General features: G+C 41.3%; 1 protein-coding gene across 4 annotated transcripts in view; it reads right to left on the bottom strand.

The window, feature by feature from the left end:
- The window catches only part of LOC124713610 (glutamate-gated chloride channel), a 711,599-nt gene that overhangs the window by 145,387 nt on the left and 543,104 nt on the right, over positions 1-23,108 (bottom strand). For 2 of the 4 annotated variants that reach the window (XM_047242960.1, XM_047242963.1), the window contains exon 6: positions 16,895-17,007. In XM_047242960.1, the coding sequence (XP_047098916.1) occupies positions 16,895-17,007 (113 nt within the window). Of the gene's footprint in view, positions 1-2,622; positions 2,691-7,448; positions 7,517-16,894; positions 17,008-23,108 lie in introns of all 4 variants that reach the window. The other 2 variants (XM_047242962.1, XM_047242961.1) reach the window with 2 other exon arrangements.

The raw sequence follows: 23,108 nt of genomic DNA, 5'->3' as shown, positions 1-23,108 counted from the left end.
ATGTTAAAATGGACCGTTTACCAACTGCCGAAAAGGTCGATATCGTGTTGATGTATGGCTATTCTGATCAAAATACCCAACAGGCGTGTGCTATGTATGCTGCTCGGTATCCTGGACGACATCATCCAACTGTTCGGACCGTTCGCCGGGTAGTTACGTTATTTAAGGAAACAGGAAGTGTTCAGCCACATGTGGAACGTCAACCACGACCTGCAACAAATGATGATGCCCAAGTAGGTGTTTTAGCTGCTGTCGCGGCTAATTCGCACATCAGTAGCAGTCAAATTGCGCGAGAATCGGGAATCTCAAAAACATCGGTGTTGAGAATGCTACATAAATATCGACTGCATCCGTACCATATTTCTATGCACCAGAAATTGCATGGCGACGACTTTGAACATCTTGTACAGTTCTGCCACTGGGCACAAAAGAAATTATGGGACAATGACAGATTTTTTGCACGATTCCTATTTAGCGACGAAGCGTCAACCAACAGCGGTAATGTAAACCGCCATAATATGCACTATTGGGCAACGGAAAATACACGATGGCTGCGACAAGTGGAACATCAGCGACCTCGGCGGGTTAATGTATGGTCGGGCATTATGGGAGGAAGGATAATTGGCCCCCATTTTATCGATGGCAATCTAAATGGTGCAATGTATGCTGATTTCCTACGCAATGTTCTACCGATGTTACTACAAGATGTTTCACTGCATGAGCGAATGGCGATGAACTTCCAACATGATGGATGTCCAGCACATAGCTCGCGTGCGGTTGAAGCGGTACTGAATAGCATATTTCATGACAGTTGGATTGGTCGTCGAAGCACCATACCATGGCCCGCACGTTCACCGGATTTGACGTCCCTGGATTTCTTTCTGTGGGGAAAGTTGAAGGATATTTGCTATCGGGATCCACCGACAACGCCTGACAACATGCGTCAGCGCATTGTCAGTGCATGTGCGAACATTACGGAAGGCGAACTACTCGCTATTGAGAGGAATGTTGTTACACGTATTGCCAAATGCATTAAGGTTGATGGACATCGTTGTGAGCATTTATTGCATTAATGTGGTATTTGCAGGTAATCACGCTGCAACAGCATGCGTTCTCAGAAATGATAAATTCACAAAGGTACATGTATCACATTGAAACAACCGAAACAAAATGTTCAAACGTACCTACGTTCTGTATTTTAATTTAAAAAACCTACCTGTTGCGAACTGTTCGTCTAAAATTGTGACCCATATGTTTGTGACTATTACAGCGCCACCTGCCACAAAGCGAAGAAAGTGGTCCAACTAAAACAGTCATATTTCTTTACGTACTACATGAATATGTAATAAAAAATGGGGGTTCCTAATTAGAAAAACGCAGTTGATATCCGTTTGACCTATGGGAGCGCCATCTAGCGGGCCAAACATAGCGCCATCTGGTTTCCCCCCTCAAGCTACACAAGTTTCGTTCTTTGTAGTTTTTTCGTTTGACGCTTATTTCGTGAGATATTTGGCCCGGTCACGTTCAATGGACCACACTGTATATTTCCTTTCTCAGTCGTTCAGTTCGCTACAATTTTGCGCTGTTGTTATAACATTAAAGAAATTTTGTTGAAAGGGATGAGTAACTTATCTATTTGGTCTATTTAAATACGGCTACAGTGTACACTGGCATAAAACATATCTGACATTCTCAATAACATTACTCTACTATGGCCTGGAGTTATAGATCCTGTGGATCAGAAAACTAAGTCGACATCCCCGAACAACCTCAATGTGATCAGACAATGTTTTTACTTTTCATTACGGCGTGGTTTCGGTACAGAGTATTCAAACTTAAATGACATGTTCTTTCTTTGGTTGACATTGTTTATAAATATACAAACCGCATCTAATTTATTACTGTTCATCGTTAAATTAGCGACGATCGCGAACATGGATGTCATAAACTGTAGTGTTGTATTATGTGTTTTGTACCCATGTAAGCAGTCTTACAGAAACATTGGCATTTAAATATTTCTGAATATTTCACTATCAATAAGCTGAACAGTCGTTTTATTTGATAAGCGAAGAGAAAAATCTCTGAATTATTATAATTAAAAAAAGCTCTTCTGCAGTCAGTGAATATTTTCTTGTTCTTAGCATCAGCGTATAAGCGCAAAAAAATCTCATTTTTCGCTTGCGCAAGTCGGAAAGCAATCTGAAAACGGCCGCTTATTACAAATAGCCGCATACGCCTATTATGCTGTGGCATGAGCTACTGTCACATGCAGAACAAATTTAAATATTCGCCATTAGCTTACAAAGCGACGTACACTAGTAAGTAACCGAAAGCTGAAGACTTTTTTTTACATTTAGCAAACCGCTTCGGAGAACTGATTTATTTCGAAAACCTTTGTCAGAGGCTATTACATCGCTCTGCAAGGTAATTAGACGAAAATCCATTTTTACTCAGACCGAAGACAAAACATCTACGAAAGCGGCTCGGACTTAACGGATTATGGAAGGTAGAAATAGGAATCAAAAGTGTTGATTTTTATGTGAGTAACTAATCCGAGCTAATGGAAAGTGTTAACAACTCGTAACTAACATGAGGGGAGAAGTCTCCTCTGAGACGACTTACCATTGTAACGTCATCAATTTTTGAGATACTTCTCACAAATATGTTGACACGTACTGTTGCTGGGCCATCTGAGACGTGGGAAAGAAATCACACGGTTAATACGAATCGCCATGGCCGTCGGACACGGCACAAGTAATGACAACCAGGTGAAGCTACTGAAGGGTGGAGAAGCAGCTGCAGCAGACACATGCTGCGGGGCCCCGGGACGACAGACAACAGGGGTGTGGGGTGCGGCACTCCACGTGCAGTGGCGGCCGCACAGGCGCTGCCGCGCCGCGCTCCCTCGCCGCGAGGCCTCTAGCTCCGACCACAGCGCAGCGGCTCGCTTCGGGGCTACAGCCTGCACACGTCGCGGGTTGCAAGGAATGTCTTACTGATAAATATATGGATAGTCGCTTTCATTTCCAAGTAACATTCCAGTAAACGGAAAACCTATGTCCTATAGCGCTTGTGTTAGCTGTTATGGTTTATTCCCTGCCGTGTAGAGTAACCGTATGATAGTAAGTTTGTATCTGCAAACAAACAACTGCCCCGTGAAATTACGTTTCGATACTTCAGAGAGAAAGAAGGGCAAAAGTTCTGACGTTTTGTGAAAAGCGAGGTCTTTGGTGACGGATCACTAGTTGAGGCAGATGAGAATAGGACTGCAACTTCCTGGCAGATTAAACCTGTGTGTTGGACCGGGACTCGAATCCGGAACTTTTGCCTTTCGCCAGCAAATTACTCCAACCGACTCGATAGAGAGACGTCTACAGACGTTAAAGTAACCTCTGGCGTGCTACAGGGGAGTGTTATGCGACCATTGCTTTTCACAATATATATAAATGACTTAGTAGATAGTGTCGGAAGTTCCGTGCGGCTTTTCGCGGATGATGCTGTAGTATACAGAGAAGATGCAGCATTAGAAAATTGTAGCGAAATGCAGGAAGATCTGCAGCGGATAGGCACTTGGTGCAGGGAGTAGCAACTGACCCTTGACGTAGACAAATGTAATGTATGGCGAATACATAGAAAGAAGGATCCTTTATTGTATGATTATATGATAGCGGAACAAACACTGGTAGCGGCTACTTCTGTTTAAATATCTGGGAGTATGCGTGCGGAACGATTTGAAGTGGAATGATCATATAAAATTAATTTGTGGTAAGGCGGGTACCAGGTTGAGACTCATTGGGAGAGTCCTTAGAAAATGTAGCCCATCAACAAAGGAGGTGGCTTACAAAACACTCGTTCGACCTATACGTGAGTACTGCTCATCAGTGTGGAATCCGTACTAGGTCGGGCTGACAGAGGAGATAGAGAAGATCCAAAGAAGAGCGGCGCGTTTCGTCACAGGGTTATTTGGTAAGCGTGATATCGTTACGGGGCTGTTTAGCAAACTCAAGTGGCAGACTCTGCTAGAGAGGCGCTCTGCATCGCGGTGTAGCTTGCTGTCCAGGTTTCGAGAGGGTGCGTTTCTGGATGAAGTATCGAATATATTGCTTCCCCCTACTTATACCTCCCGCGGAGATCACGAATGTAAAATTAGAGAGATTCGAGTTCGCACGGAGGCTTTCCGGAATCGTTCTTTCCGCGAACCATACGCGACTGGAACAGGAAAGGGAGGTAATAACAGTGGCACGTAAAGTGCCCTCCGCCACACACCGTTGGGTGGCTTGCGGAGTATAAATGTATATGTAGATGTAGATCTATCCAGACACGATTCTCGACCCACTCTCACAGCTTTACTTCCGCCGGTAGCCCCCTGTATCCCACTTTCCAAATTTCACAGTTCTACGTACCGTGCGGGACTAGCACTCCTGGAAGAACAGGGTAGACACTGACATCTTTAAAAGAAAGCTTAGCGGCATTCGTTTCAAGTGACTTACAGAAACCTCAGAAAATCCGTATCAGGATGGCCAGCAGTAATTTGGTCGCCAATTACGATCTTGGTGCGTTAACTTCTGCATCACGACAGATTTGACGTTACAGAGTATGTATGAACATCACGCAAGAGACATCCCTAGGTATTGTTCGTAATAAGCTATCCAGAATCTGGACGCACTCCTGTGTAAGAAGTTGAAAACACGTGTGAATTCAGGTACTGGAGAACCATAGTAATCGCTAACACCATAAAGTGGTCGGCACAGGAGAAGTGAGAGATTTGTAGGAGTACATATGACCAATAGGTTCCATCAGCTCCATACACGAGAGGAAAGATTAAATTTGGCGAGATTGCAGTTGGTATGCCCAGTGCATGTATTTAATTCCATAGGTCACATCGGTGCTGTAACTGAAGTATGGTTCTCTGCGGAAGAACAACAGATTAACACTATATTTCAGCTACAGTGTTGTGATGGCAGATCCCAATCCTGAATCAAATAGACTGTTCAACCATTTATAAGAAGTAAGCTGACGATGAGTCAGTGGAAAACTCGGCACTTTATTATCACGGAGAAGACACGCAGTCTTAAATAGACGAGGTGTCCCAGAGGTCTTTCCCTGATTACAAACATTCATAAGGTAGAAAGTATGACACACGTCTTTCATATTGAAGTGCAGGTAACATATTCAAGTTTCTGTGTACAAACAATTAATGCATTTCGATGTGTCCTAGTTTCGCTGCCCGAAGGATATCCTGGGGATATTTGAATCCAATCCGTGGCCGGCCGGGGTGGCAGAGAGGTTCTAGGGGCTACAGTCTGGAACCGCGCGACCGCTACGGTCGCAGGTTCGAATCCTGTCTCGGGCATGGATGTGTGTGATGTCCTTAGGTTAGTTAGGTGTAAGTCGTTCTAAGTTCTAGGGAACTGATGACCTCGGAAGTTAAGTCCCATAGTGCTCAGAGCCATTTGAATCATTTGAATCCCATCCGTGCGATGGTCGACATTTCGTGCGGAACGGATGTCATGACGTCAGTAATTCTGCGCCGTAATGTTGCGATGTCGTTCATTGGTGCTTCCTAAATCTGGTCCTCGACATAATCCCAAATAAAGAAACCAGGTGGTATTATGTCCAGTGTTCGCGGAGGCAAATTAATGGAACCACCACATCCGATCTATCTTCCCAGAAATGATTGTAGACATAACATAATAGTAAATATGCATGTACACAAAAACTTGAATATGTCACACGCAATTCAAAATATTGTCTATGTGTGATATTCTATGCCTTATGAATATTTGTAATCAGGGTAAGACTTCTCTGACACCGGTATGCTATGACAACTGTCACTCGCATTCCCGAGGACTTCCCAAGCACAACGATCACAATCTATCAAACATCGACTGTTCAATATATTAATAAGAATAGTATGGTAGCTGAAAGGAAGTATGAAAAGTCCGTGTTACTCCAGTTTTCATGTGCAAGGAGCTGAAACTAACTGGAAAGGATTAAGACACGGATTTCTCTTTGTTTATTGTGATCTAAAGGTCTTAAAGACTAAAACACTCGTCTTGAGCTAACTGAAGTTAAGCATTTTCTTAAACGACAGACTCGTAAACAAATGAAACTTTCACAACATCCCACTGAGGCCACCCTGGTGCAGATGATCTTCAGTCTCCCAAACTGCTGCAGGTAAGTAGTGCTATTTCTCGGGAAGGTAACACGCGAATTGTTTGGTGGGACACTGATAAGTAACGAAATATCGAGACAAGGGGAGTTTTCGAATGCATTGTAAGAAATAGTGTTTCTCCTTTTTGTGTATCCTGCATCGGAAATATTCTCAACAAGTCGACTCAACAAGTCGACTAAAAGACTAAAACAGCTTGAAACAACACTTCTTGGACAACAGTCCATATAATCCGAATTGGACATGTTGGCCACTCAAATGCGAAAGACGGTTTGCTCCAGTTAAAGAAATTAATATCTTGGTGTCAAAATGGCAAAGCCATCTTCGACGAAATGAGTATAGCAAGTATGAAATTATTTTTTACTGTTATTAGTTGAACCTTGAAGATACGATAGAAATAAAAATTAGACGACAAATATACTGATGAATGATGAAGATGTAGGCGACCATTACTCACTGATCGTGGCTTATAGACATGATGATTTGGATTTGTTTGTAAACGTATGAGTGTAATAAGAGTACAAGGGATTACTCTGTACTGGAAGCACCGGTTCAGTGCGGTCGCTATGGTTGCCAGCTGATGAGATAGGCCATTTTTTTCTTCAGTTCAGTAGTTTTACGCGTAGTCAGCAAAACCTGGAACTCGAGAGCAGCTGCACGCGCTGTACGTTTGTGGTTGGTGACGCAAGACTAGAGGGAGCGGAGCGGGCGCGGCGGCGCCTGTGCGCCTGTATACAGTAAGTAGTAGAAGTAGTAGTAGTAGTACCAGTACCTGCCGCTATCACACTATCGCTAACGCTAACGCGTGTGGGTGTGGGTGTGGGTGTGGGTGCTACAGCTAGCGCTCTGCCGGCTGCCGGGCTGGGCTGGGCGTGTCATCACATGGCTGCGTGGCTTGGCTTGCATCAAAGAAAACACAAAGTCTGCTCTGCTGCGTCTTACTGCTCGCCACTAAACAAAACCATAAAAAAACTAAGAGAAATGCAAAGGAAATAATCCAGTACTAGTTACGCTCGAGCGGTGGCAGACTCTCCAAAGAAACTGGTAGCATACATTACCCACGCTCTCTGAGGCTTCAGTCAGGGGGCTGGGCTGACATCCTTGGCATCAGACTCTCAATCGGGGGGGAAATTCGTAATGTGATCTGGTTTTGTGTTCAAAACAAAATGCTGAAGAATGCTAGCCTTTGTTTGTTCTTAAAATCTTTTGTATAATCTTTTGGCCACCAGCAAAAACACAATATTATGCCTCTTCTTTCGGCTTCAGCCACACTTACCATCTTGATGTCACTAATTGTTGCAATGCTTCGCACAAAGAGGTTAACTCGTACGATTGCTGGGCCATCTAGAGGTGGTAGACGGTAAAAAACAAAATTGGTAAAACTCATATTTTTCTTATGTTCGTCGAAGGAGTTTTGTTTGTTTAAAGCGTGGCAGGGGAGTGGGCGTGGAGTACTGGGATCTTATGCGAGAGGAAGCAGCGGGGGAGTGTTCACAATAAGTGCTGCATGTCAGCAAATAAACTTAAAAGTCAACGTAAAAAGTACCATTGACAACATACACAAACAGAGCGCTCCAGGCTTCACACCGGCGCTAAATCAAAGGAACGGAAATGTACACAACAAAAACTTCAGCTGTATAAATACATCAGAGGCATGGACAGCGACTGGTTGACAGGAAAGCCACAAGAAACTGAGTGTGTACCGACGTGTAGAAGGCGTCTACTTTGTTCTGAACTGTAAGTACTGAAAGTTGTGTTATGACAAACAAAAGCGATATATATATGAATGCTTATCACATTAGATCTTGCCTTACTTTACATTTCGATTCATTAGCCAATACATTCGACTTAGTCAAGAAACTATAAGTGGTAAGTTACGAAAGCATCACTTACATCAATAATCTTTTTTAAATAAATTGTAGTATCTTTATATTTTGCATTCTGCATAAAATAACATTTTTTATAACTGGATTAACAAAATACAGCAATTGGCTCCGTCTCGATGCCTGAAATTGGAAACAAAGCGACCAAGAATGCCAGCCACTGTGCCTGCTCTCTTCTGTGAAGCCGGCAACCGTTCTAACATGCACAGTGCTCGGTGAGTGTTCGGTCTAAAGGGGAGAGTCAGTCCTTGCAATATGCCTGTCTCTGTGCCTTCAAACAACTCTCACACGTATCGTCACGCAGTCATTACCTGATATTACTCGTATCATGTTGCTACCGTTTATTGTGCCGAAATTTAGTTCTTTCATCATGAAAATCTCTAGGTAACATAATATGATTAATACAATGACATATAAAATGAGTAACTCCACGCACAACAACGTTCTTTAAGAAAAGCGATCCTACTAAGTCGTACATCATCTGTGTGGTCCAAGCAGTAAAAATACATAATAAAAAAAGTAAAAAAAAATCATAAAATTTCTTGATGTTTACCTTATTAAATTTCGTAGAATATAAAATTATTACTGAATGACGTAGACTAGTGTGACCTATGTAGAATCTTTGAGACAGTTCAGTGGCAGAAATGATCAGTTTCAAGATGCGTAAACTACGTGACATCTCTGTTTGCAAGAGCCTCGGTTTTGTTAACTCCCGTTTAAAATTCACATATGTTTTGCTTTGTAGATGATACTCTGCATTGACATTTGTACGTTAGACCACTTTAGTTCGAGGCCAGCCAGTTCATTTTCATCTGATTCATTAATGTCATGATGAATACTACACACACTATCCAAGGTCCGTAGTTTTATTCGAGTACGCCGCCTTGTATAAGTGAACAAGAAATTTCAAATATCCGCGTACTTCTTGCTAACAAGAGGACCGTACGAACTTTCCCTCGCCGATTTGATCCATATTGACAGGATTTGTAGGGAATGACTGCAACTTCAACATACGCAACTCTCAAACCTTTTTGAAAAAGTCGAGTTTGAACATTTTACAGGTAGTTATATATTTTACATTGTCGCTAGTACTTAAGAAGTCTGCAGCTGAGCGTGTTAAGCGGTTAGCTCCAGGAGCGCGTGATCCCTGCCCGCACTTATTTCTTTTTTTTTTTGCGCGTAATTACTATGACTGTACAGGCTGTTTAGTAGTGAATGATTCATTATTATTTCTGCAGTCTTTAGCCTGAAAAGAGGAAAACAAATTTCGTAATGAGACTGGGAAAAAATGTTTACACAAGAAATTTCAATCAAATCAGTATGGTCATTCAAACATATTTTATTTTATCTACATTTGTAGCAAGTATAATGTGTAACTTTGGAGCACTGTACGAATCAGGATGATACTGGTCATAGAAACATGGGAAACAATAATTATTGTAACATACAGCATGTGTAATGAACACTGAATCTTCGCATGTGCATGATTTTTTCAATGTGTCTACGGCAAAACAAATTTGGTTTACGCTTGAAAGTGATGCTGTGTCATCATACAATTTCGAGGTGTCCCATGCATATTTGTTATTAGAATTACATGTGAATGAAATAATAAAAGAGTACCGGAAGCGAGATTCGACCCACAGACATCGAGAGTATGGAAATAAACTCTCACTCGCTCGGCTGCGGAATGCTTGAATACTGGTGACCGTACGAAGCTTCTAAGCACACATAAAATGTTCAAAGCCGATTTTCTCCAAAAAGATTGAGAGTTCCATCGTATGTTGACGTTCTAGACGTTCCCTACACTGCCTGTCAATAGAAATCAGATGGACGGAATGAAGCTCGTACGGTGTCCTTGTAAGTTTATATGGCTGCTGATCAATATCGTAGCGTGAGTTTCAATACCGTAAATAGATGTAAACTTACTGTAAATTAGGAATACCTAACCAAATTTCTCGTAATTTTCTGTTTTACTGTGTCCCAACAGGAAACACAGTGAAATAGTTTCAAAGGCGGTGAAGTAAAGTGTAACTGAATTAACAGTACCATAGACTACTGAAGACACAGTTATCACGCAAGGACTGGCAAAACAATCTGCGTTTTGAGAAACTGCTGGTGTGCTTGACTCAGCAGAGTCAACTACGCCGTTAATTGTTGGAAGGATGGCGACGGCTGAGAGCTGCAGGCGTGTGCTGACGACATGCAGTCTTGTCCCGTAAAGCTTTGCCTCTTCCCGTCGTGACTTGAGACGAGCGGGCGCCTCCTCTACGCTGGCACACGCACGTACACACTCCCAGACGCGCTCACAAGCACAAACACAGTACAGTACGCACATACGCACGGCGCTTCAGAACGCTGCAGGACAACAACCGCTCTTCGGTTGTAGCTCTGCCACACGAAACGTCTGCATATCTTTTAATACGCAGAGCAGTCACAGCCATCGACATTGATTTGAACACTATAGTGGGCCTCACAACTAATTCAACCAGCCAGTTTAGAAGGTCCTAGAGGTACTCGTAGAATAAAAACCATCACACGAACCGTGAATATTTTAGAGGTGTGTGATCCTCCCGAACATGAACGTCACACGCATTGCCACAGGATCTTTGGTGCAAAACACAAGGCAGTATATTCCATTGTACGCTCTATTTCATCCCATTTACCATTTTAAATGTGCCTCAAAAATGTAACAAACGGTACGAGGGCAGTTTGGTAATTCACGTAAATTTCTATGAAAGAGTGGCAAATTTTCTAAAGTGGTATGAGTGTAATGCTTCAAAATCTTATACTGAAGATCGAAATAACTATCCTTTGTTTTTTCCCACCTGATAAACGTATAGTGTACAAAGTAGAAAAACGGACTTCATGCCGTCTGAGAATTTTAATTTAAACCATGTAAGTGCAACACACATGAAACCAGTTTATATCAGTATCACATGAACTGCAAAGGACATTAAAAGTGCATATTTATGTTCAATCAGATTGTGCATGCTTGCAGAGAATTTAGAAGGGAGTGTGTGGTTCGGATACACATTTGAGAAACCTCTTTGAAATTTCATGGTATGCCGATAAAAAATCGCGTAGGTGTGCTATATACGTAATGATTCAGGTATTTTAACTGAATTATGTTTTTTGTACACGCTGCAGGAGAAACTGTAAAAGAAATTTCCCGTGGGTAATGGTAGGTACCAAGAACAAAAACCACGAGCATTTCAGTGAAGCACTTGGAAATTGTTTAGCATATTCTCCAGCACTTTTGCGAATATTCGTGATTGTGAAAGAAACTTCAACATATCGCAGTGTTTAATGTGCTATCAAAATTACAGATGAAGACTGGTGAGATCAGATTGAAAAATGCGAACACGATCCTTCGACAGAAAATTTGTGGCTGTAGTTTGTTTTGGATTTTATGTGTATAGTCTTAAAATATATCCTCGACAAAGGCAAAAAGCCATAAAACAGAACTCATTATAGCGAAAGTGCAGCCTCTGAGCTTCGAAACGTCTCCCTACTAACACTAACCTTCTCCATTAACCCCAGTAATATTTTTCCATTAATCAAACTAGAAAACATTCCTTAATGAGAAGATACTTTTATTTGACGGTGTACTGATCGCTTCCAATAACGGATTAGCTTACTGAACGACGAAACCTAGTTTTCTGGTAGGATAAAACATTGAAAACTCGGTCTGCTGAGAGTATAGCTATCGATGAACACTATTATTAGATAAAATTGTCTATTAACTGATTCATTAATTTCAATATCAAGTACCAAGCTTATCAAACTACTCTCGTACATTTTAGAACAGAAACAGTCTTTTGTTGTGAAATTAATTAGTGTCAGTTAATGACATTACATAATTTCGGAACCAAGACTGTTTTTATTATGATATAAAACGAAACTGGTTGCTGTAGCTCTCTGCCACAATGGAATGGAATAATTTTCACTCTCATACAATTACGCAGCAAGAAAATCCAACATTCCTCACATTTATCTGTTCCCGGGAGCTCACTGTGATCGACAGTCGTTTATTTACGTTTTGGGATCGCCAGTTAAGCTATAAGAATCATCTGTGAGTGTTTGAAGGTTTGTGTGACCACAAGCGTTCCGCAGTTGATAGTAAATGTACCCTGCGGTGCAGACGTCTGGTCTGAGACTCTTTGATGCGGTCTGTTTCCGTATGATCACAAGAGTGTACCAGAAGCGGTAACAAGGTTTCCTGGAAAGTAAAGCGAGCTGATGAATTTCACAGTGAACTGTCTTCATGGTTGTGTTTTTCCTAGTCACTAGCGCGCCATCCGTCAGTTCCTGTCTGAAAAATGCGTCAACGAAAGACATTAAGTTCTACACACAAATAGGTATGTATTGGTAATGTGACTGCAACGACTAACTGCAGTGTAATTACCTTTACATCAGTTTTGTTTGCCCTAAACGAAATTACCAGAGCTTCACCGATAAATTACAATTTATAAGCGAACAATGATTTACTGATTTGGAGAATGAAAAGTTTCTAATTTTTTTTCCATAATCTTGTGATAAGTTTCCGCGATGGTACTTGATGTTAAATGTTAAAATATTTTCTCATGCAGTATCTGCCAAGAAATAATCGGTTTATAAGTTGCGACCAAATACTACAATGGTCATTCTGAGAAAAAAAATTAAGATTCGTCAATCATAAAAAAGTTTCTTTATACCGAACACTGAAAGAAGAAAAATAAGCAGTCGAGGATCCCATTCACTGTATGGGAGCTCTTTACCGGTGGGACTGTAACACAGCTGGGACGTCATTTCCATTCCATTTCAACGGCAGTTAGTCAGTAATATGCTATTTCCAGTCTGCCTCTTTTAGATGTATTGATATCCGCTCCATTTCCTTCATTTATCATCGCATCGGTGTAATTCGTCTATTCCGCTCCCCCGCTAACGTGGAAGTTGTTTTGCTCAAGCGAATCGATAAACAGCCTGCTCCAGAAATGCATTCTTCGCTTACGAATAGCGCCCCAGTTATTTCCTTCTTTGTCTTAAGTCTCGGCGCTTATTGAGTAGCGACGGAAAGGAACAGGTCGCTCGAAGAGAGGTGGTTGTCCTGCAACGCATTGCTTAGAACTAATTACTGTATCAGCTAAGGTGTCGGTGACTGCTTCATCATGCCAGTGCTGCGGAAAACGATCCCCGTTTCCTACAAAAGACAACTAAGTTATCACACACAATTAGTGCACAGGAAAGAAATATATACTAATCGTTACAGTTATGCAACACACGACAGTTCAAATCTACTACAGTCAGCTGCACACTTTATGAGCGATTGAAAAATAATGATTGACACGATTAACTAACATTATGTAAACTAGATTATTCCAGAATGCTCTTTAGGAAAGACAGTTAGCTGGTGAGGAACGTCCCCAATAAAGTGAACAGGGAACAGTAAAAAACTAAATCACTTTTCATTCTGTATGCTTTTGTGATTAATGCACATGTAACTCATATTTTATCTGTTACTCCTAGAATTATAGATAGATGTTCTTAGCTAGAAACACGTTGCCTTCGGTGTGCAAGACACTTCAGTAAAAATTGCAATACAAATAAGAATAATAAGTGGAATAGTGAAGAAGTAAAAATCGTTCTAGACTTCTCTGTTAATCATTTTCGAACTGAAGAGGTTGTAGGTAATGAAGTGTGCCACAACTGTTCTGGTGGCTTTTTAATTACGTTTTGTCAGATAACAGAACATTTTAGGAGCACATAATTAAAAGCTGGTGGCTACGACGTAAGCATTTTTTAATCATCTATGAAAAGCTTACAGTTGTGACTAAGGGAAGCACTTTGTGGTGTCATTCATTAAATTATGTCTTCGATAGACATCATTACTGATAAGGGAAATAACTGACGAAAAAACTGCCGCCTGTCGAACAGATAAAATATCGTCATTGCAATACAGTATGTGTCCCCGTTTAGAAAATGACTGCGGAAGACAAATTATTTGAACAGGACATAATAATCCTAGGTATTCATTTAATATGTGTCACATACTCAGCTCATAAAACTCAAAGCATGCTTAACTATACTCTCTTAACGTGCAGAAGTAGCCAAGAAAGATCGCTGTATTAGTACGCTTACGTTGAGGTTTATGGCTAAATGTATTATGTTTAGCACAAACACCGACTTTCCTGCCATTTGACAAGAGTGACTAGAGACACTCATTGCTGACGATTGGTCAGAAGATTCGGAAGCATTCTGAATGAGGCTGAGACTATTAAGAGTACACCTCTCCCGAGGTTCAGCACTTTTTACTGTCTACGGTTCCTGGAAGACTGACGTACCACGTGTAGTGTTGTCAGAGGTCTTCCTGTCACGTACTTCAGCCCAGTTGACATAATACTTGGAGTAGTGGAGCCAGAAAATTCATTAGTTTCAGACCGAGGAGCACGTCCAAGTATTTGGTCGCCAGCACCTTGCTACTCGACATTTGGCTCTACAGACAATAACACGGACCCTACATTACTAACTGCCTCCACTAATACTCATTTATGGAGAAAGAACTTTAGAATTCCAAGGAAGCTTACTAGAGTTGGAAGAAGAGTTAAATAAGGTTACATTGGATCAATTCGGTGTATCAGTTGTGCGGCGTAGAAACAAAGTCCGAACAGCAAGAAATGGGAACATAGCTTTAACTACAGAAGATCCGAGTAGGAAGGGAATTCACATGTTTGGTTTATTATATGCGCTAAAATTAAAAGCAATATTTCAGATAGCGAAGTAAGTTCGGAATCTTGTTTTAAAACTGTGAATAAACATTCTACATTGAAATCTTTTTAGGTCTACGCAACAACGTACCATATTCCGATGAGTAGGACGACTTTACTGTGAGTAATTGATAATATATTGTAAACGCCACTACAAGATGATAATGGGAGATTTAAATTCGAAATTAAGACAAAAACTCAGGAAGTATTTTTCAATGGGAGCATGTGATACCAGGAATGATAGTGGCCATACGTTAGTATAGTTAAGGAGAAGAACAATATATTATTATTCTGAATCACGAGAAATGAAATAGACATGACATAAAGAACGACTAACGTACAGATACTCTCCGTAACGGACAAGATATTCATTTAACTTTTTATCAACTCTATGGAAAATCACTAGGGTGGATTTTAATAAGGCGGAGGAAGTCGCTGCCGCATAATGAACCACTTGCAAGTGGTGAACGATAAACAGAAAGGAGCAATGAATGCGAATCACTGTTTTGTTTGGAATCCGTACACTTCGAAAATATCTTTGACTCAATTTTAACGAAATCTGTGCTAACAATCCTTAAAAGACAAAGTATTACTTCGACCTATGACAGTATACTGAGCGAAACAGAATAATTTTTCTTATCCTTGAACTGGAAGAAGTCCACCTCCGTAGCTGAGTGGTCAGTGCGTCTCATTTCTATGCCGAGGATACGGGTCCGATTCCCGGTCTCGTGATGCCAACTGAGAAGTTACTTGAGTGACAAGTAACGGCTTCGTAGCCAAGAAATCAGTCAACGGCTGGGAGAGCTGTGTGCTGGCTCCATGCCCCTCCGTACGGCACCCGAAAGACGGCAGTTGGCGTGAAGCTCAAGGGAATAGAACGGACGTAGGAATCTTACTTCTATTTCCAATCATAAATTCATGACTCAAAGGATGTTCAGAGAAATTTTACCATATTCTCAGTAATAACGTAAAGTAGATGTCTCCAGAGTGGTGAGCATATAAGAAAGAAGGAACTAAGATCATACTTTAACATCCCGTCGACGACGAGAACATAAAAGACAACTCAGATTGAGGAACGGTGAGGAAAGAAATCGGCCGTGTCCTTTCCAAAGGAACGTTCCCAGTATTTATACTGAATGATTTATGCAAACCACAAACAACCTGAATCCGGATGGTGGATAGGGAACTATGCAACAGATATGCCGAAAGCGAATTCAGTGACGTGTGACATGTTTACAGAAGAAATAAACATTATCGTTATAGGACAGAAAATGTGGGAAACAATAGTATTTGAAACAGAAGTAAGAGTTTACAGCAGATGCAAGATGTAACTTCCTAGGCCAAAAATGATCTTATTCGAAGTATCGCTGACAGTCAGGTTATTTCACACAACAGTTTCAGTCAAGGAAAAATTCCGCATGGAATTAGGTAGGTTGACAGAATTCAGAGGATACGTGTTGGAAGTATTACGTGGAAATATTACTCGCAATTATTACGTAATCACAATTTAAGATACTGCAGGGAAGGAAACGAAGAGGAGTGTTACAAATAAATGGTAGCACGTTAATTAGTAGAAGGGGTGGCCTTAAAAACAGAAATGTAGAAGAAATTACCATTTTAACAGATTTTATATATTCACGGAAAATAATGGCTGTTCGTTACATCGAAAGCAAAGTAATTTTTCATTTACGGTACTAATACTCTCACGCATTTGTTTCAGCCTTCAGCTAATGCGACCAATTTGAATTCAGGTTTTTGAGACACAATGTAAATGTGCGCGTCCCCGTTGTCATTACATGCGTACCAATTTAGGTATCTCTCGCCTTCATTACTTTGCTCTGAGAAAGTCTATTTTTTCTTGATGTTAACGGCTTGTTCTACCCCTGACTTCTGATTGCAAGGATAGCTGCTGTCTATCGTTACACCCACAGAAATGGAAGAGCGTGAGCATAGTGAAGCATGCTTACTGACGTGTTGAGCCTCAGTATACAGTATGAACGTTAATTTCATATTTGTGTGTGCTTTTAGTTATGTGTTATGTCTTTTTGTGAAGTTTGCGCCTGCGGCTAGGCCGGCTGCTCTGCGCACACACCCACCTGTGCCGTTGATCCCCGACGGCCGGATGCGCGCGTCGTAGCGACCTGGCCCCAGGATCTGGTCCAGCACCTGTTTCTCCTTCTCGCGGAAGTTCATCTTCTGCTGCGTGCACCTGACACACAAACGCGCCCTGCCTCCCATCACGATACCAACCATGCTCGGCTGTCTCTCTCACATACTCACTCATTCATTCTCGGTCACAGCTGCACACACACACACACACACACACACACACACACACACACACACACACACACAACAAAACACACAATGTCTCTTCCAACACTAATACTGAATTAGGCGCCTATGATTATACTCGGTATAACAGATCATAGTAGTCCAAAAAATAAGTAATTTCGTTCAACAGGAAAGAACTCAGCTGGCCTAAGAATGATCTTTCAAGGATCTCAGTAGGAAACAGTTTAGTAAATTCTTCCTACGACGGCTGTTCGAAAAGTAAGGTTCAATAGGTCGCGAAATGGAAACAATAGTGAAAATTCGATGAAGTTTTGCACAGGTGTGTTGGGCAGTGTCTCTACTAAACCTGTCGATCACGTTACGTCGCTCTTTTGAGGCCTGAGTACACAGTGAGATGCGGAGAACGGTAGTTCTCCGGCCAATTATAGGTGCCCGCTGAGGGGTTTCGCCTGATTTAATGCAACCCTACATAACGTACTTGTCACGCGTTTCCTTCTTCATGATAAGTCTCGACCGCACACTGCAGGGCAACGACCATGGCTCTGCAGTGTTTTCCACGAGAATTGTTTGATCATCAACCACAAAGCCTGGACTTAGCCCCCTCTGATGTCCATCTCTGCTCACATGAACCGATGACTATTAAGACAACATTTTGACACAGACAAAGAACTGCACACCAGCACAGAGAAGTGGCGGGAGCACAGTCGACTGCCATCTATGACAAGCGTATTGGAAGTTGGCACAAGGCTACGACAGATGTCTAGGGCGGGGCGCCCACTATGTAGGGAAGTATCTGGAAGGTGTAGCAAACTGTCGCAAACAAAACATTTTTTTCTTTTTATTGTGGTTTCCATTTCGTGACCGATTGTTCCATCCGTCCTGAGTAGCTTTTTGTACATTTTTCGCAATTCTGTTGAAACACACTGTGATTCAGCTACCTATGGATTTTAAGGAATCCGCATCATATTCAAAAACCACGCATTAGATTTTTCTATTCTCTCACTCTCTATGTGGAATCTATCAATCCTACAGAGATAATGAACAGCACCTTGTTGCAGGATTTTTAATGTAGTTAAATTTTGTAACGGGGCACGACTTCACTTGAGGTCACGGTTTTCGAGCTACTAAAGAAAAACGCGTTTGAAGGTTACTTTTGTAGGCTTTTCTTGAATAATTCGAAAACTGCGATCTCTAGCGAAAACGTATCCCATGAAAAAATGTAACTAGATTTATTTTCCTACAACAATGTCTCATTCAGTTTTTCTGTAGGACTAATAGTTTGGAGGTAGCGAGCAATAAAATGTGAAACTCTCACACATGGTATTTGAAGGCGTGGTGGGTTGCGTAAACCCATAGATAGGAACAGCTGGGTCGCCCTCTGTGGAAGACATTTGTGGACATCTTACATACGTAAGGTCACAGTTGTGTTGCACAAGAGGTCTGGTCATAACGTTACGCCCAATTACATAAATATGAAAAATTATGGAAAACAAACTTTGGTGACTTCAAAAATCACAGATGCCTTTCAGTCTAGTCTTAAAGGTACTAACAACTACAACAACTTTATTAAATGATAGCAGGCAAAGCTATGATTAACATCTATTATACCCATTCGAAAACGGAGATTTAAAAAAGCTTGTAAAATAGAGCTAAAAATCCGTTGCCAATATTGGCCCTACACAAAAATATCACAATAATCTTTAATCTTTTAAAATGTTTTGATAAAGGTGGATAAAACATTACTAAACAGTAAACTAGTCTACAAATAACACCTTGTTTATTTTACCAATTTAAATTAAAATCGAATCAAAAGTTATTTACAGAAATCGCAAACTTAAATGTCTCCTTCAGCTCCACAGCTACCTAAGTATATCCAGATTTGGAATATGACCCATTTAACCCACACTTTTCCGCAAATGATTTGAAGGAATTTTCATCACCTAAGGTGCAGGTTGCATGACAAGTCTGGTGTACCCGCAGCGTTGATGACGAGGTCGTTATCGCTGTCCACAAGAGGAGGATCGCAGGAATCGTTGAAGAATTGGATCGTTTCATGGGTCGAATTTTCTTTTTCTGAAGGTATGTCGTATTTCCACGAGCCCTACCCACTAGCCAGTCTCCAGCCTCGGAAAAGCTCAACGTCGTCTTTTTGACAGCGCTTTTGTGAAGCGATTTGGTTAACTGATCTTTGTATGGCATTCAGTGATGAGGCTTCCAAAGTTTATAGCTGGATGGTCCTGAGAAGAAACGCGTGAGTTCGTATCTCGTGACAAATTCATTTTAGCCAGGAGATCTTTGAGATTACTTGGCTGCCTCTGCTTCTTGGCTTTAGATATTTGCCTTGAATATTTGTGGAGAGCTGTGCTAAAATATTGACATGAAGTAGTTTTTTAACCATTGTATATGTATTGCCATACGATAAATAAATAAATAGTGATGAGACTAGTGATTCCTGCTTTGCGTCCCGATTTGTTGGTTCTCTTCTTAATGTTGGGGACAGGAGACATGTCGCCAGAGAATCCGCATTTGAAATCCCCATAGAATTGTGTCGTGTTTAAAGAGGGCCTATATTTACTCTAACCACACCTAAGCCAGGTGGCCCCTGTCACATGTAGCTAAAGACGTGGGTGACTACAGACGTGTTTTTAAAAGTAGCTTAGTATTCTGCTTTCCGTATATGATTGTGAAATTGTTTTAAACTAACCATAAATACATTAAAAGAAAACTTTTCACGTCTGCCAAATGTTTGTACTCTAGAAAAATTCCAATTCGCACAGTAAGCGACTTTACAATCCACAGTAGTTGAAAGGAAGTTTCCAGCTGTTTACTGGTATCTTCTATAAGCAAGCGGTGCCGTTTACAGTCCCGGACGCCCGTCTTCAGCACCTCCCATACCCTTTTGGAGAGGGGTACCCACATTTATGCCTATGCCCGTTTTTACATATTCTCTTCTACAGTATGCTCCAATAGACTGAACTTAATTCGTAACTGCTCTAAGTGTCTGTCGTGGCACAAGCCAGAGAGTGGCTCAGTCGTCAGATCCGAACGTTGCACTCAAGGAGCCCGCAGTTGCTGTTCGATAGGCTAGGCTGTAAGCGTACGCCCGCCCTACCCCTCCAATTAAGAGTCCTATAAGCAGCACTGGCACTCATTGCCATTACCTGCACGATCGAGTTCGTGAGCGGATATCGACATCCAGTGCAACGTAACGTCAAAAGCCGCCTCTCAGTTCTTACTCAGGACAACAGTGAGGTATTCCACGTTGTCTAAAACTGTCACTGCCTATCTTAATGACTATGAGGTCATTTCATAGAAACCAAATTCAACATTTTAACTCGGTAGTAATCAAACGAAATTGAATTTGCTGTTGTCATCGTTAAAAGAGATTACTCGAATGCCAGAACGTTACCGTTACATGTTTCATTTCCAAGGATACGGGAGCAGGTTGAGAAAATTCAAGACGTAGCAGATGAAGACTGTACTGTTCGATTTAATCCTTCTTTAAATGAACGCACTTTTCCAACGTTATTTCCTGACGTGTAATTCTGGTAGATCTAAAAATATATTCCTGTATTTTTCGATTTAAACCTTCCTTAAATGAACGCACTTTTTCCAACGTTATTTCCTGCAGTGTAATTGTGGTAGATCTAAAATTATGTTTTGCTATGTTCACCACATCCTCTTCGGTGGACTGAAAATATGTGCCAGTTACAGTGTGAATTAGTGGATGTCAGATAGCGCCGATTGTGATAAATAGGACAGACGTTCCAAACATCCTTATGGCAGATCTGTAGTTTTCCTGTTCCCAAAACATGTTTTCGGGTAGATACATTTTCTGGAAAAAAGATGATTTTTTTTCTTTTGCATCTTCTGCCAATTCGCCAGTATTTTTTCATACACCTGCTTTAAAACCAAAGTATTTAGGCTTATTGCTCTATCATCTGTAAGGTAAACAATAACAAGAACCCATTTTTCACCACACTAAACACTGGCAGCAATTATTGTGCAAGATGTACTAAACCCTACAAATATAAATTTTCACTCATCTCAACGACATCACATGTGGCAGGAGTATATAAAAAGCAGCGGTCTTGGGTAACTTCTTATATGTTCATTACTGTACTGAAAATACTTATTCCCACTGACAAGAGGAATAATGTTGTTCATAAAGGGCCAGGGATAACAACTAAGGAGCTGCAGTGGAGCAGCTTATCGCAATGAACTACGCGTCGGGCAGTGAATGCGCTAATCCATAATTTAGTAAACTCTGCTGTGACTAGGTATTATGAATCAATCTTAAGGTCGCTGCTTGTACCCAGATATATCGTAATCCACGGACCGGAGCATATTTCCTTAAGAGTAGCGTGTTCATTAGCCTCTGGTTAGTTTGAAGCGGCCATCCCCGATTTCCTCCGCTATGCTAAGTTCTTCATCCCAGAGTAGTACTTAACCCTATCTTCCCAATTATTTGTTGGATATATTCAAATCTACTATTTCCCCTACAGTTTTCACTCTCTGTAGCTACCTTTAGTACCTTGGAAATTAATCCCTGACGTCTTAACACACGACTTATCATGCTCATTCTTTCCACTGTTCCTTTTCCTAGCCGTTCTCCTCTTATCAGTCCGCTGAATTTTCAGCATCCTTTTGTAACACCACATCTCAAATACTTCAGTTCTCTTCTTTACTGGTTTTCTCCTAAGTCCACATTCTCTTCCATATAACGCTGTGCTCCAGACGCACATTCTCAGAAATGTCTTCCTCCACTGGAGACATACGTTTGATACTAGTAGACTTCTTTTAACAATCATTGCCACCTTTGCCTGCTTCTTCCATACTCCTTGCTTTGCCATGCGTTATTTTGTTTACAGCTTACAGAATTCGTTCGCTTGGTCTTCTGCGAGGTCCCCAGTTCTGATGTTAAGTTTCTGCTAATCTCAGTTCTGCTACGCCTCATTACTTTCGTCTTTCTTTGGTTTACTGTCAGACCATATTCTGTACTCATTAAGCTCCTGATTCCACTTAACATGTCCAATAATTCTCCCTCGCTTTCACTGAGGATAGCAGAGCCATCAGCGAATATTATCATTGATGTCATTTCACCCCGAATTGTAATCCCCCTCCTGAGCCTTTCTTTTTTTCTTTCGTCATTGCTTCTTTGATGTACGGGCTGCAAAGTAAGGAAAAAGCCTGCAATCTTTCCACACGTTGCTTTTAATCGCGGCACTCCTGTCTTGACCTTCCAGTGTTATTGTTCTCTCTCGTTTCTCGTAAATATTGTCCATTACCCGTTTTTCTTTATAGCTTATACCCGCTTCTACGAGGATTTCAAACACCTTGCACCATTTTACATTATCAGACACTTTTCCTGGGATCACGAATTCCATGACAGTGTCCTCGTTTTCCTTAAGTCTTGCTACTATTCTTAAAAGGAACTTCAGAACCACCTTTCTGCTGCTTTTACCTTTCCTAAAGCCAAAATGATCGACATCCAACAGACGCAAAAATTTTTCCAGTCCTTTGTATATTTTCCTCGTCTTCAAATCCAACGTTCTGATGTTTTGCTGTTGATTTCAATCGTTATTTCCGGTCCATCGATTGTGAACCTGTGCCGTCCCTGTGAACTGCAGGTAGCACATTTCAAGATAGACTTCACAGCCGGGCCGTCTATCGGCTTTCAGTGCTCTACATATTAACTACTTCTGGTATTTGCTAATAGTCATAAGAATATGAGATTCCTATACATAACCCAAAAGACAACACTAAAATACGTTGTCCAGTCACATTAATGTGACCACCTGTCAGACTTCTGAATAACCATCTTTTACAGCGCGGATCACTGCAAGACGAGCAGGAAGACAGTCTGTGAGGTTCTTGAAGGTAGCTACAGGGATATGGAGCGATGCCGACTCCACTACTGTGGCTAGCTGCGCTAGGTTTCTCGGTTGAGATCCACTGGGCAAACAGCCCGATCGATGTGGTCACACAGATTCTCCAACATCTTTCAATCCGGCG

Source organism: Schistocerca piceifrons, chromosome 1, assembly GCF_021461385.2.
Source record: "Schistocerca piceifrons isolate TAMUIC-IGC-003096 chromosome 1, iqSchPice1.1, whole genome shotgun sequence".
Lineage (NCBI taxonomy): Eukaryota > Metazoa > Arthropoda > Insecta > Orthoptera > Acrididae > Schistocerca > Schistocerca piceifrons.
The sequence above is the reverse complement of the archived record's forward strand: the minus strand, read 5'-3'. Positions and strand labels throughout refer to the sequence as shown.